At 33.0% G+C, this 14740-nt stretch overlaps 2 protein-coding genes across 2 annotated transcripts; one reads left to right on the forward strand and one right to left on the reverse strand.

Annotated features, from left to right (window-relative positions):
* The first annotated feature begins 717 nt into the window (after nucleotides 1–717).
* LOC120623663 (exosome complex component RRP45) lies at nucleotides 718–9315 on the forward strand. The gene is made up of 7 exons (XM_039889826.1): nucleotides 718–881; nucleotides 952–1046; nucleotides 1377–1599; nucleotides 1990–2210; nucleotides 2942–3190; nucleotides 4713–4903; nucleotides 8605–9315. Exons 1-7 carry the CDS (start codon nucleotides 816–818, stop codon nucleotides 8700–8702), a joined length of 1143 nt encoding a protein of 380 aa, XP_039745760.1. The 5' UTR covers nucleotides 718–815; the 3' UTR covers nucleotides 8703–9315.
* A 2337-nt stretch (nucleotides 9316–11652) lies between these two features.
* LOC120623664 (histone deacetylase complex subunit SAP30 homolog) lies at nucleotides 11653–14668 on the reverse strand. Its single transcript, XM_039889827.1, has 3 exons — nucleotides 13960–14668; nucleotides 13627–13845; nucleotides 11653–13011 (listed from the first exon to the last, which is right to left on the reverse strand). The coding sequence occupies exons 1-3, from the start codon at nucleotides 14152–14154 to the stop codon at nucleotides 12883–12885; spliced, it is 543 nt and encodes a 180-aa protein (XP_039745761.1). The 5' UTR covers nucleotides 14155–14668; the 3' UTR covers nucleotides 11653–12882.
* Between the last annotated feature and the right edge of the window lie 72 nt (nucleotides 14669–14740).

The raw sequence follows: 14740 nt of genomic DNA on the forward strand, positions 1-14740 counted from the left end.
TTAAGAACATATGTTCTTAATTCTGTGATTATTTATTTATTTATTTTACATCTTGTTAGTACGGCAGGGCCACTTACACTAACTAGATTGAACTACATAATTTATGGACTGCTATTAGACAAATGAATGAAAGAAGACATTAAACATTGTAAAAGACATGATATTAATATAGTGTATTATAGTGATACTCTGCGAATATTGAAGTAAAGGTCATTAAATATTCTCACAGTATCTAAACAATTCACGGAACAATGCTGTCCAACCACCATGGAATAGATCCCATTGAGCATTACTGTCCGAGAGCGCATTGGATGACGACAATGAACGCGGTATAGGTGCCATGCTTTGCATTTGCCATTATACAATTTATATTTTGTACTAGAGCCTTATTCTGAAAATAATTTTGTCGGAATATCTAATACGCAGTCTAGGAAGACAGTGATGATCGCACACTTGTACAGATTATCTATTGCGAAGCGCGCGTTCGTCTATTTTATTTATCATCAAATTATATTATTTATCAATAAAGTATAGCTTGCAAGCAAAATAAAATAGTATGTACCTAGATTTTATTTATACCCTCTTTGTATCCATTTTTCCTACTATTTAGAGAAGATAACCTTAGACTATTCATCATAGACTATTAGTAGCTTTGTTTATGCTCTGTGTAACTGTCAAGTGTCAAGTTAGTGTCAAATCTCCATGTCAAACACACATGCACAGTCAGTTTGAATTTACAAATATTGTTCTAACCTCAATATTGAAAATAGATTAATTTTATAATATTTAATATATTAGGCAATTACTCTTTTAAAATGAGGGAACAGTTTTTATCAAATTGCGAAAAAAATTTCATAAAAAAAATTATTTTGGAAGGCCATGTAGGTTGGAAAAACTCTAAATTAAAGTTGTCATGCCGAACATTTAAAAATTCGATATTATTATTTACAGAGATTGGATGGTAGAAATTATGATGAGAGTCGTAAACTAGATATTTGCTTTGGTTCCGAATATGGTAGCTGTATTGTTTCTATTGGGGAGACCAAGTAAGTATGATTGTGCATCATTATCTTAACCATAACAAGCAAAGTCAAGATGTTTTTCGAAATTTATTTTTAACAACCACCATAGTGTTATCGAAAAGAAATTTTGCTGTCGTTACTGCAAATCCTTAAATGTGCAGTTTATTATAAAAACACTCTAAACTGGAAGGTGGAAGGACTGACACACACCTGTGTGTCAGTTCTTAAAAACATTCTATGTAATCGGTGAAAATGAGTTAATTACTGGATTGAGGATCAACTTTGTAGTTTGGTACATATCTTAAACAGCATATAAAGCTTTATAGCTCCTTTAAATGTACTTATCTATTTCAGGGTGTTAGCCCAGGTATCATGTGAGGTTGTCCAACCAAAGCAAATAAGACCGAATGAGGGAATTCTGTACATCAATGTTGAGATCAGTCCTATGGCTGCACCACAGTTTGAGGCCAATCGCCAAACTGATCTCACAGTTTACCTAAATAGATTGCTTGAGAAATGCTATAAGGATTCAAAATGTATTGATCTTGAATCTCTGTGTATTGTTGTGGAGGAAAAGGTGAGAAAATGCTCTTAACACTCAATTATCATATTTTTTTAGCTAATGAATATGTTTTTCTACCATTTTTTAAATTTAATTAAAATTGTGTGGTGATTGTGGGCAAACTCTCTTGTTGGGAAAGGGCTTTAGTCCAGCTGTGGGCAGCAGTTAATTCCCATCAACTAAAATAATGGAGATTGCACTATATCTGGCGCTGACTCATATTTAAGCATCAGAAGTTTCAGCATGCAATAATACTTATACAAATAACGGTTGATGTCCATACAGCAATCACTTTTAATTAATTGATAATCTTAATGCAGTTAATCATTTTTGTCATATCTTTACACAATATATGTAATTTAAGATATTTATTCTTAACAATTAAAATACTTTTTCTATTTCTAGGTTTGGTCATTAAGAGTTGATTTAAAGATTTTGAATCACGAGGGTAACTTAATAGAATGTTCAAGCATTGCCACATTAGTTTCCTTAGCACATTTCAAAAGACCTGATGTGACTAGAAGTGGGGAAAGTGTCATTATACACACATTAGCAGAGAATGATCCTATACCCACAGTTTTATATCACTATCCAGTGTGTTTGACTTTCGCTATATTTCAAAATAAGTAAGCATACTTGTAATTTTCTAAGATTGCCTTTTCTTGCTTTATTTATTATGTTTTCCGTTACTTTAATATTAATAAAAAGAACAGTGAATTAAAATCTAAAAAGGTTTTAACTTATGGTTCTCTGATTCCAACTTATGTTTTTTATAACATATATGTCTAATAACACCTTTTCCAACTTTCGTAGTGCAAAATGTAATTGACCTTATTCAGCATCATTTAACAACTGATGGAAGCTGTCTGAATGCCATAGGTCTTTTTTATGGATTTGCAAACTCCACGTACATATTTGACTTGTACTGCTGTACAATCTTTGCTTCCAGTGACTTGCAATATTTTCGGTCTGCCTTGTTGGGGCTCGACAAATGCTACGTTTCCGGCGCAGGGTGGCCATTGAATTAATTGGCCATAATATGTGTATATGAATTAAAAAAAAAACTATGATCTTATTTTTTATGTTATCCATATAACAAACAATGTGAAAAGTCAAATCTGACAACACTTTTTGTTGGGTTGTGGTAGTATTTCTGTGTAGTGTTAGACAGGGTGTTACTAGGGTGCAGGGGTCTGCTGCCATTGCAACTCTAAATAGACATCCTAAATACAAAAGAAAAAACCAACAATGTCAAAATAATACTGCTTTAAACCGTGGTAGTAAGCTCTGGCTGGCTGGCTTTGTATATATTTAATTATTAATTATAACTGTTGAGTAATAAAATTAATTATTACAGTGTACTAATATCAGACCCAAGTTATATCGAGGAGACAGTCTGCACAAGTACCACAGAAGATGGAAACACTATTGGAGGCCTTCTAGTCGTGGGCATGAATCAGTATAAAGAAATATGTCTCTTAAACCACACTGAAGCTGCTATTCACAACTCAAATATTGTACATAGAGCCATACAAAGTGCTGCCGAAAGATCAAAAAGTGTGGTTGATTTGATCAAAGCGGAAATTATTAGAGACGACAATTTAAGGTATACATTTGAACAACTTTTATCACATTACTTTCATTTTAACACTTATTATTTTACTTATTTTTTTTTTTAATATTTATGCAATAACCTAGTTCTGCATATCTAGTTCAAGTAAGTATGTTTTCTAGTGTAAACTTTGTGGCAACTCCAAATCGCCTCGAACCAATTTGCCTATAGTCTTGGAACTGGTTGCAGATTGGGTGAATAGGAAAAAGAAACGTGATAAAGAAAATACTAATTGAGCGGGACTTCGTCTGTGTTTTTTCTCAAGGGAAATTTATAATATTGGTGCAGTGTTTCAGTTGAATAAAGGTAGCAAACAGACACACACTTGCCTTTATTAGGATAGTTATCTTTCAGATGTCTGAACAGATCTGAATGTATCCAATGTATTGAGTCTTCCCATAATCCCAAGTGGCTATAATCTGTATATATAAAACGCAAAGGATCTATCAACGCACAGCTCTAACCACTTGACGGATCTGCCTAAAATGTTGCACACAGATAGTTATTACAATGTAGGCATCCACTTAGGATTTTTGAAAATTCCAACCCTAAGAGGGTTGAAAGTTTGTATTAAATTCTTCATTTATCAATTTATTTTTGAAGTTACATCCATGAGACTTTGAAGTTAGGTTTTCGATTAAAAATAAAGAACGGGTTTCACAAATTTTAAAAATTCCAACTCCAATGGCAGCAATAGTATATGAAGGTCTCTGATTTTTTGAGTAATTTACGTTCATATTTTTCTATTTAGTAAAAATTTACCAAAAAAAAAATTGAACTAACGTGAGCGAAGCTGCATGCAAAAGCTAGTTTATTATAAAACATTAAGTTTGCAGGCTGTATGGCGCCATTTTTAACCGTTTTCTAAAGCATGAGTTTACCAATACGGATGTTTTTTTTATGTTTGTTATAACATACGGGCATAGCTCTGTCATTATAATAATTGCTAAAAAAGGTTTTTGTTGCCATTTTAAATTTTGTATAAAGAGTTTTCTGTAAAAGAATTCGTGCAGTGATTATTTATTACCACTTTTAATTTGTTGTTCTATCTATCGAAATAAACGATTAGCACCAATCCGTTATCCATTGGTCTTAAAGTAGGTCACATGCGCCTAATTTGTAGTCATTACAACGTGAAGGTTTGCTCGCTTAAACGTTGCACCTAATATGGATTTCATTTGGTATGCGTATGTTATAATAAGATAACCTAGTTGTTGCCCGTGACCTTCCGCGACTACCCATGAATTTATAATAATACTATGCAATATAAAAAAATCTGTCCCACGCGAACCATACATTTATCCGTCTTGGCTGAATTGAGTAAGAACATCAATCCAAAAAAAACTTACGCATTTATAGACAAGACCAGACAGAAGAAAATTTAAAAATTGAAAATTCCTCAAATTATCTATGCTGGAGATCGAACTCGGGACCTCCACTCAGCAGATCACTGCACCGTTGGATGGGACTTTAATAGGCTGAGGTTGATGATAATGAATGAAAATTAAATTTTTAGGCAAAAAAGGACTAAAATAAACTTCTCAGACATCATTACTACTAACCACGTGCAATCGCTGAGCATGAAAGACCTGAAAATATGTCTCAAGAATTATAATATAAACGACATAAAAATGGAGGAAGATAATAGTCCAACTGAGATTTTAGATGACAGACAAGATATTAAACCTGAGAAGAGTAAATATGATGGTAATACATTCTTTATAATTTTTTTCCATAATATACTTACATGTTTCTTTATAAATGTAGTGAACTTGCATAAACGACACTTAGTTACTTTATACAAGACAAAGTATAATTGAAAAAGAGATACTTAGACCTGTATACGAGACGTTCCCCCTGTGAATGCTACACGTACTAAACTTGCATAAAATACACTTGCGCCTTTTGTATATGTACGAGACGTACTATACTTGCATAAAAGACAATTGCGACCTGTGTATATTTGACGTACTAAACTTGCATAAAATACACTTGCGCCTTGTGTATACGAGACGTACTATACTTGCATAAAAGACAATTGCGATCTGTGTATATGAGACGTACTAAACTTGCATAAAATACACTTGCGCCTTGTGTATAAGAGACGTAATTGCACAAAAGACACTAGTTGCCTGTATACGCGACGTCGCAAACTAGAATTAACGACACTTTCTCCCTTTATACGAGACGTACTAGTATTGCATAAAAGACACTTGGGACCTGTATACGAGGCGTTCTATATTTGTACAATAGATATTTACGATCTGTGTACAAGACGTTGTAAACTAGAATAAAGGACACTTTCTTCCTGTATACGAGACGTACTAAACTTGCATAAAATATACTTGCGCCTTGTGTATACTAGGCGTACTACACTTGCTTAAAATATGCTTGCGATATGTATATGAGACCTACTATAATTGCACCAAAGACCCTTGGACCTGTATAGAAGACATACTATCCTTGCATAAAAGACACTTGTGACCTGTATACGAGACATACTAAACTTGCATGAAAGACAATTGCGACCTGTTTATAAGACGTACTATCTATATATATATAATGAAAATCGTCTTCGTTTGAGGCTCAATCACGCCTAAACCACTGATCGTATCGACATGAAACTACCACCATTCGATGCGAAATTTTTCCTAGATGGTTTATGGCTATCTATTTTTTGAATTCCAACATTCCTTCATTTTTTTATTGCTGTCTTACTTTTATGAACATTTATCCCGCTAATAAAAACAAAAGATAAGCATTTTCTCTTGATTCTTTTGTTTTCATGGATTTCAACAGAGTGTATTAAACGGATTATGGTTTTTTACATTCAGCTAAGAATCTACTCATGGTAGTGGAGAACGGCTGGACCAATTGGGCTTTTTTTTATCTTCAGAATTGTCAGGAGAAAGTTTTGTATGTAAGAAAATTTTAAACAAGCCCGATAAAAAGTTAAAAATTTCGATGATAATCGAAGAATTCCCATCTATATAGTCACTCACCACGAAATCTCGGGAACCATAAGACTTAGAAACGTGAAACTTGGTAGGAATATTACTTTTGCTATGCAGAGGTCAGCTATGAATAGATTTTAAGAAATTCATTCCCCAAAGGGGATTGCGGGGGCGTTAACATTGAACAATTCCCGTTTTTAAACTATAGCTTCTATAGACTTCAAATTTGGTAGGAATCTTCTGTAAGAGGTGTAGAAATAGGCTATGAACGAATTTTACGATAGCTCACCCCACAGGGGGTTGCGGGGGTGGGTATTAACAATTAATATTTTTAATTTTCCAGCTAAAGCGCCTACAAGCTCCAAATTTTGTAGGAATTTTCTATAAGTGATGTAAAAATGATTTATGAACAAATTTTACGATATCCCACCCCAAAGAAGATTGCGGGGGCGTTAACAATAAAAATTTTCGATTTCCAAGCGATAGCTCCTATAGACTCCAAATTTAGTGAGAGTGTTCTATATGTAATATAAAAATGATCTTCGAGCGGATTTTACAATGAATCACCTCCAATAAGGTTCGCGGGGGTGGGTGTTAACAATAAAAAAATTCAATTTCGAAATATAGCTTCTAAAAATTCTAAATATGGTAGGAATCTTTTATTATTCACATAAAGAACATCTCAAAATGGATTTCAATAAAGTCTACTTCCGACAGGAATTGCGGGGGTGGGTGTTAAAATCTAAATTTTTTATTTCTAACCTGTAACTTCTACAGACTCCAAATTTGGTGGGGATCTTCGTGTATGTAGGGATATTCGTGTATTTCCTTACAACAATCGTCTTTTTGGCAGCGGAGAAAAATCTTTGAGAGGTTTCAAAAACTTAACTTTACATGTAGCTATCCAATCAACGGACTAAGAATTTTACATTCATTTTACTTTTGCAGACTACATAACCGACGAATTCTTTTATTGCGGGATCGCGGAAATGTAACAGATTAAAATGAATGCATTTTCCAAGCACATGAGATGTGGAAAAGAAATTTAGTTACTTATTCCAATAGAATTCATAAAAAACATGCAGAATTAATTTTCTATAAAAAATTGATGTCACGGAGAAAATTTTAGTTAACAGAAAATTCGTCGCACTTGAACCTAGACAGATTTCAACTTCACATATGAGACTTGCAATGACTTTAACTTAAACTTTCAATGCTCATTTCAAATTTTTTTCTTCATGTCAATTATTATTAATTTTTGGAAGAAACGCACGGAAATGTTATAATGATTGCACATTGAAAGTTACAATGAATATTAGTGAGAAAAATCATCTGGATGAAAGATACAGGCTAAATCGATGGAATTTGGAATTTGAGTAAGTCTAAACAATATCGATGCTTACAGTTCTATCCGCGGGGCCTATTTATGTTCATACAAAAATAAAAAAAAGGAGAATAATAAAAATATGAAAAAAATAAATAAAAATGAAACATAAAATGTAATTTATTTCCTTTTTCAATTCGCCCAGCGAAGCGGGCTGGAAACGGCTAGTACCTGTATAAAAGGCACTTTTAACCTGTATACGAGACGTTCTATATAGATAACACTCGCATAAAATACACTCGTGTCCTTATACGAGACGTACTGAACTTAAATAAAAGACGTTTGCGCCGTGTGTATACGAGATGTACTAAACTTGCATAAAATACACTTGCGCCTTGTGTATACGAGACGTACTATACTTTCATAAAAGACAATTGCGACCTGAATACGAAACGTACTAAACTTTAATAAAAGACGCTTGCGCCGTGTGTATACGAGATGTACTAAACTTGCATACGAGACACTTGTGCCTTGCGTATACGAGACGTTCTATACTTGCATAAAAGACAATTGCGACCTAAATACGAGACGTACTGAACTTGCATAAAATACACTTGCGACCTGCATACGAGACGTACTAAACCTATATAAAACTCTTGCGACCTGTATACGAGACGTACTCAACTTGCATAAAAGACACTTGAAGCGGTGGCAGAGTAATAATAGCCCTGGTTGCTATGCCAGAAGAAACCTGTTTTCGCTTCTCTAAGATGTGAAACCTGAACCGAGTAATCATAACCATATACTTACTGCAACTTTTCTGAGGTTACCAACCGTCTTTCCCACAAAACACATGATTTGACATAAACAGGTGTACACTCGATGCAACAGTAGGTTGCTCGACTTATTGACTTATTTGTATTGATTATTGGCGCTAAATCAGTTAAATACAAATTTCTATATTTAAGTGACAGGCCTAAAATTCGTGCTGTCCTTCTCCAAAGGGAACATTGCGAAAATAAAAGCACTTATTTGTCAATTTAATTATATTTCTGAACACCAGAATTGGCACCAATATTATGGTATTTTGTTACCAATAACGAAGTATGTGTTAACTGTTTTTTTTTCAGTTGTGGCATCGCTACCTCAAACGGCTGAAATAAAAGCAAAGGAAGGGGCTTCAACGTGGATTGAAATATCATCAGAATCTGATGTGGATTCTAGCTAAGTAATAAGCCACCATTTCGATCGATGGGGACATACTTTACTAAATCCTAAACATAAGTTATAAACCATTAAGTGGTACGAAGACTTAATAATCAGACCGCAAAAACTGCAACAATTTTGCCTTAAAATGTGAACGACGCTGAAGAAAATGTGTTCATATTAATATGTTTACGGGCATTGTTAATTCCTGGGGGCTTAAGCGGAATCAATCAATCAATCAATCTAAATATTAAAAATATATTCCGGTTTACACTCCCTGCTCAGCGGCACTCCATATAAGCAAAACAACATTATCTACCATAAGAAATATCGTACAAACCTGAATAGGAGCATAACTTTTGCAATTTGTATCCAAAAATGCCATAAAACCTGTGCACATCAATAAGTGCACTGTGGCTGTAATTTATCGTATAAAAAACACTGTTTTCAAGGTGTGGTGCTCGAATAGACAGTAGATACTGGGAGCATTTACAAAGTTTGCGAGCCTTTGATGCGCGCAAGTTTGTCATGCGAGCATTAATTGTTCGTAAACAGAACAGTTTGGCGAGTATACGTTAAAACAGATTCCAAAAGTTGTGCTCGCTAAGAATGTTTGGTATGCGCAATTCGCAATTCGCAATTAAAACAGCTTGGTGATTACGCAAAAAAGATTTGCTAAAGTTCTGCTTGCTTCGAAGAATGAGTGTTCGATTTGTTCGTAAACAGAATGGATTAGTGAAGTACGTCTAAATGAATTCCTAAGATGTGCTCGCAGAAGAAAGTTCGTTTCATTGAAACATCATAAGTCTCTGAATTGTTCGAGAACAAAACTGTTAGTTAGTACCAACGTGAAAACAAATTAGTTAAGTTGTGCTCGCGAAAGAATGTTTGGTTCGTCAAAGTCCGATTTGTTCGCAATCAAAACGATTTAGCGAGTTTGTGAAATCAAGTTCCTAAAGTTGTGCTAGCGGAAAAATGTTTAGCGAGCGTTAGTTTTTTTCTCAAACAATACGGTTTGGTGTGTAAGTAGGTATGTATAAAACAAATAGTGCTTCCAACACTAAGTCTGCTTGTTTGAGTTTGAACTCCTGTCGTGTACCATTCTTAAGCCTAAAATATTGTAATCCACGTCATGCGCCAGTAATAAATAATTAATCTAATCAGAAATTTTCACATGGCCAATTGAGTTTAGTGGTGGTTATCCTTTGTCTACTCGCCTTTGTAGATACCTAGAGTACTGCCAAATTCAATCTGCCATCTGAAGATTTTGGATTGAATTGATTATTCATTAACTTTGGGTGTTCATAACATTGGAACTTACACAACACTTGCTGAACAGCAACTTCGAAGCATGTATTGTGTAAGTGAGAGAAAATAAAATGAAGCATTAGCCACACTGTAAGCTGATTTGGTTTTTCCAGACTTAATTTAGATGACAATCCGTAAAAGATTGGGAAACTATGCTCAAGCAAATAAGACAGATTCGTTGTGTTAAATAAAATGTAATAAAAGATACATTTTATACTTTAATGCTATTAAATCTCTCTTAAATATTAATCAGAATTGCATTTCCCTTGTCAATATACAATCAAAACATCTGATATTGAAAAATTTAGTATATACAAATATATAAACCCTACATGAGAAATAAATAGTGGATACTCAGTTGAGAGAAGTTCATTATTTCTATATTATTTAATGTAACATTGTAATTCATTGTCCATCTTGTTGGTATAGTAAGTGCCACCTAAAAAGAGCGTTGATGGTCGATCAGCGTAGAAACCATCTAATACTAGTTTTAGGCTTACGATTGATAAAAAATCACGCCTCATCGAAAGGCTTATTGTTTGGGTTGGAGAGCGCTAGCCTAGATAGTTTATTCAAACTCTCAAACTAAACAAAATGGACATGTCTAAACATAGCATTATTCTATTCTACTGAACATGAAAATTGGAACGAGTTATATATAAATTAAAAACAGATATAAACTTTTTATTGCACCGCGAATGGGCATCAATAATTAATGGAGAAAAAGTGTGATCACTTTAACCATACGTACAACGTTCGTAAGAGTTGTAACATAGCTTAGTGTATAGCAGCGCTCTTTTTATGTGACACGACTTATACATATTATGTCAAATATTAAAAGACTAACCTACGAGCAATGTTAAGCCATGTAGCAATCTGGATATAGAACTATACTAATGCTGACCTGACCTTCTGAGACCTATTAAAATGATAAATATATAAGGGTAATTGAGCAATTCAATCATAATCGTTTTAGGTTACGTACAAAATATTGAAAATAAGGAATCCTTATTGTGCAATGATTAATTATTAATAGAACTGATGCAAGTAATTGGAATACCTAGTTTAAATTCTTGTCAAAAATAAAAAATCATGCTCGAAAATTAAGTTTAATTATAAAATTCACAACAACTTTTACTTAAACTATAGAAATCGAAACTGATTACAATTGCCTTGCGCAATTACCCCCGATGTGATCGTGGCGTCAAAGGTAGAATAACTGATGAAATGAGTAGTATTTTGAAATACTACTAATAGTAAGGTCGTCTTTTGGCTTCTCGAGTTATTTTATTTTAGTCAGTTTGTTCTTTTACCATACAAAAATGTAGAAATAAAATAGAGTCAAGTACCTATATTGTAATATATTGGGTGGTAATTTGTATTGTAATGTCATGTCTAATATTTGAGTAATTTTGTGTCTTACAATATAAACAATATATATTTTTTGAAAGCATTAAATTTTCTCAATTAACGCTTTACAAATTATTCACTAAGTGAAGCGTCTTGATGTAAATGTATTTCTAAAGTACAATATATATATTCCATTTTTTTAAATATTATAAAACCATTGTAGACTCTTAAGATTGTCCGTTGTTTATTATTTACCCATTTCCTTTAGGAATAGTGCATTCAACTTGCTATGGATTATGATTCAACATAAATACAATATAAAATATACTGATAAGGTGTACGTATGGGTTTAATTCCTCGTTTGAGTGAAGCATGTTACCATCCTAGATTGAATCATTACTAACTAAATGAGATCACAGTCTAGCACAAACATGCATCTCTAGCACCATACTTTAATGCGATTAATAACCACACCCTCAATGGCCTCGATGCATGGCATTGAATCATACTGGGCAAACTTATTCACGCAAGTTATGTATCAAGCATGTAGTATTAAGCATGGCTACTCCACTGTCCGCCATTTTTATTTTTACAAATTAGCGGCCAAGCTTCAAACAATTTATCAATGCAAATAATCATTTCATGTGACAAATTCTTGGAAGGTTTACCAGGCTGTCAGCTTTTCTGTCAGTAATGAACTCATATTAAAAAATAAATATGGCTCAACCAAGGCTCAGTAAGATTTTTTTTATGGCTATCCAAGTTTAAAACTACGACAGATGAAGCGTTAAATCTACAATTTTATGAGTATTTTTAGTTATTAATAATTGCAAGCTACATACCTACACAAACTTTTGAATGAGAATCTTTGTGTGTTATTTTATTTTGATTTAATTATTCAACCATCATATAAGTATATATATGACTAAAATTTGGGATTCTTTACACACAGAAAGTAAAATGAGTTTGTAATCTTACTATGATAATTGATTATATTGATAAAATAGGTCTTAATAATTTTAAAATTATTGATAAAGGAAAAATTGAATATTTTATATCACATTTTTCATTGTAAATAATATTACAATGGTTTTAAAAACAATTATGAGTCAAAAGTTATATGCCGGAATGTTTTGTGATCTAGCATTTTATGTTAGATCACCAAAAATTCCAGCAAAAATTCCGGCTGAAAATTACAAAAAAATTGTCTCACTAAACAAAATGTATATGTTGGTTTAAAATATTATTTATCATACTTCCACTTTGCCCTATTTAGTAAAATATGGTATAGCAATATGAACCATATCTCCACGAGCCAAGAAAGATTGGTGTGGTTAATTAATCACATGGTTGGTACAGTGGCTTTTCTACAATAATCACAACAGGGAGAAATATCTATAAAAATATAAATAAGAGATCCATTTTAAAAACTAAACAAGGGACAATCTCTCAAACGTTGATTGTAAATTTAGGAAGAGAAACCATCTAATTATATTTTACAACTAACATTAAAACTACATTTCATAAATTAAATTCACATAACACTACACTGAGTCTGAATTTATGCCATTTTTCTGGTCCAATTTATTGCCATTGGTTTTCACCATATAAATAAAGTATGCCATTATATCTTTTTCATTCACTGGCAAGGATTTGAAATGTTTCTGTATGACCTGTAACATAGAAAAATACACAATGTTAAATTCTGTGTGAATTTACACATTTACATGTATGTAATTAAAAAAGGTATAAACACTTGCCAAACATTGTATGTATCCTTTCCATTTGAAAAGGATATAAAGCTGCCAAATTGATTTAAAACAAATATAGCTCTTTGGGTTCTTGTGTAAAAAGAAAGTCTAAGTAAATAGTGGACAAATTGGTCTCAGCATTCAAGCTTCAAAAGCCTTTGAAGTTTTGATTCCAATGATTTGTAAGTATTAAAAAAAATTATAATTTTAGTTTTTATGACAGAGGTATTGATTTTATAATTCAATTATATTTAAAGAATTAATGTAAAGACATACTTAATTAATAATTTTGTTGATTAATAAATAAAATAAGACTTGAATTGGATATATTTAGTAACAAGCATTTTATAGTGTAATAAAAATAAGGATGGCAGATAAACATTAAAGAAATATTATTGTAATTCTTAAGCATTGTATTTTATAAAGGCATTTTTTTATAATGTGATCTATTAAGTTGTACTTAAGCAACTAATAGTTTAGATAGGTAGTGATGGCCAATAAATATGAATGAAGCATGTAATAAATAAAATTGCTTACTTCAGCAAGTTGAGCTTTATTCAATCCTGGCCTGGTAGGCACTTTGTAGTGTCTTTTGTACCTCCTCAGAGTATTGACTTGCAATTGAAACCAGTCTACATCAGGAGTATCCATCTCAGCTTCATTGCTGTCATCCTCTGAGTCTTTAGGCCTCCTCTGCTTTGTCCTTGCACATTGTATCATTGTTTTATGATAATCGCAGATGTATGTGTGCCTTGCCTTAATAATAAAAAAAAAAATCTTAATTCATTACCTTTCTTTTAATCCTGACTTAAAAATTGTACATTTATGTATGAATTTATGAAATTTAGAGAAAACATTGATGCTACATACCTGAGGATCTATGTTCAGTTTGAGCCTTCTCTGCGCCACAGTTTTCTGTATGCGTTTGCTGTACGATGCATTACCAGCAGGGCGCCTACATCGTTCGTTGTCATCCACAAGGCAACATATTTGATCTGAATTGCCTCTAGAATCTTCTTCTCCTGTGCTAAACCCGTTGTTCATTGGATACTCGCGTTGAATCATATATAACAGATAAACTTAAGTTTTACGCACGGCCTCGCACTGGGCGATGCAAAATAGTTTTGACGTATTCAAGCCTAAACGTTGAGGTTATGATAAGTGAAAACACTGGGCATTTCGGCAAAGCAGTCAATTAATATCATATCAAAAGCACCCGGTCACCGCAACAATAAACCGCATTCGATTTACAACAATAGCGTTTTTCCAATCACTGCACTTTTATACGAATAATGCAATTGTTCATGACTTTATTAATGAAGCTTACGGTAGAATTTCTGGTAGATACGACACTTTTCGACGTTAAAATAAAATAACCGCACACATCTCTTTCCCCATTAATATTTTCATAAACCAGCTGTTATTATTTTGCCACTTAATCACAAAAATACAACATAACCACAGATCGCCATTCAAGTATACGTCCCGTCACCTTTACAAACGCAATAGCAATAGCATTTCTCCTCATTCTCACACATTCAAAAACACCAATACAAACCTAAAATTCTTTGTGAAAATGAAAACGGTTTTCAAATGTGTGCATGAAGATGCTATATTGTATGGCAAGATAGCTATAAGTAAGTATCAACAA

Source organism: Pararge aegeria, chromosome 5 (assembly GCF_905163445.1).
Source record: "Pararge aegeria chromosome 5, ilParAegt1.1, whole genome shotgun sequence".
NCBI classification, from domain to species: Eukaryota; Metazoa; Arthropoda; class Insecta; order Lepidoptera; family Nymphalidae; genus Pararge; species Pararge aegeria.

Coding starts and splice junctions, on each gene's coding strand:
- LOC120623663 (XM_039889826.1), top strand. CDS start 816: ATGAGGGAACAGTTTTTATCAAATTGCGAAAAAAATTTCATAAAAAAA. Junction 1,047..1,376: donor GTTTCTATTGGGGAGACCAA/GTAAGTATGATT, acceptor TATCTATTTCAG/GGTGTTAGCCCAGGTATCAT. Junction 3,191..4,712: donor ATTAGAGACGACAATTTAAG/GTATACATTTGA, acceptor TTAAATTTTTAG/GCAAAAAAGGACTAAAATAA.
- LOC120623664 (XM_039889827.1), bottom strand. CDS start 14,154: ATGATTCAACGCGAGTATCCAATGAACAACGGGTTTAGCACAGGAGAA. Junction 13,846..13,959: donor AACTGAACATAGATCCTCAG/GTATGTAGCATC, acceptor TTTATTATTAAG/GCAAGGCACACATACATCTG. Junction 13,012..13,626: donor ATAAAGCTCAACTTGCTGAA/GTAAGCAATTTT, acceptor TCTATGTTACAG/GTCATACAGAAACATTTCAA.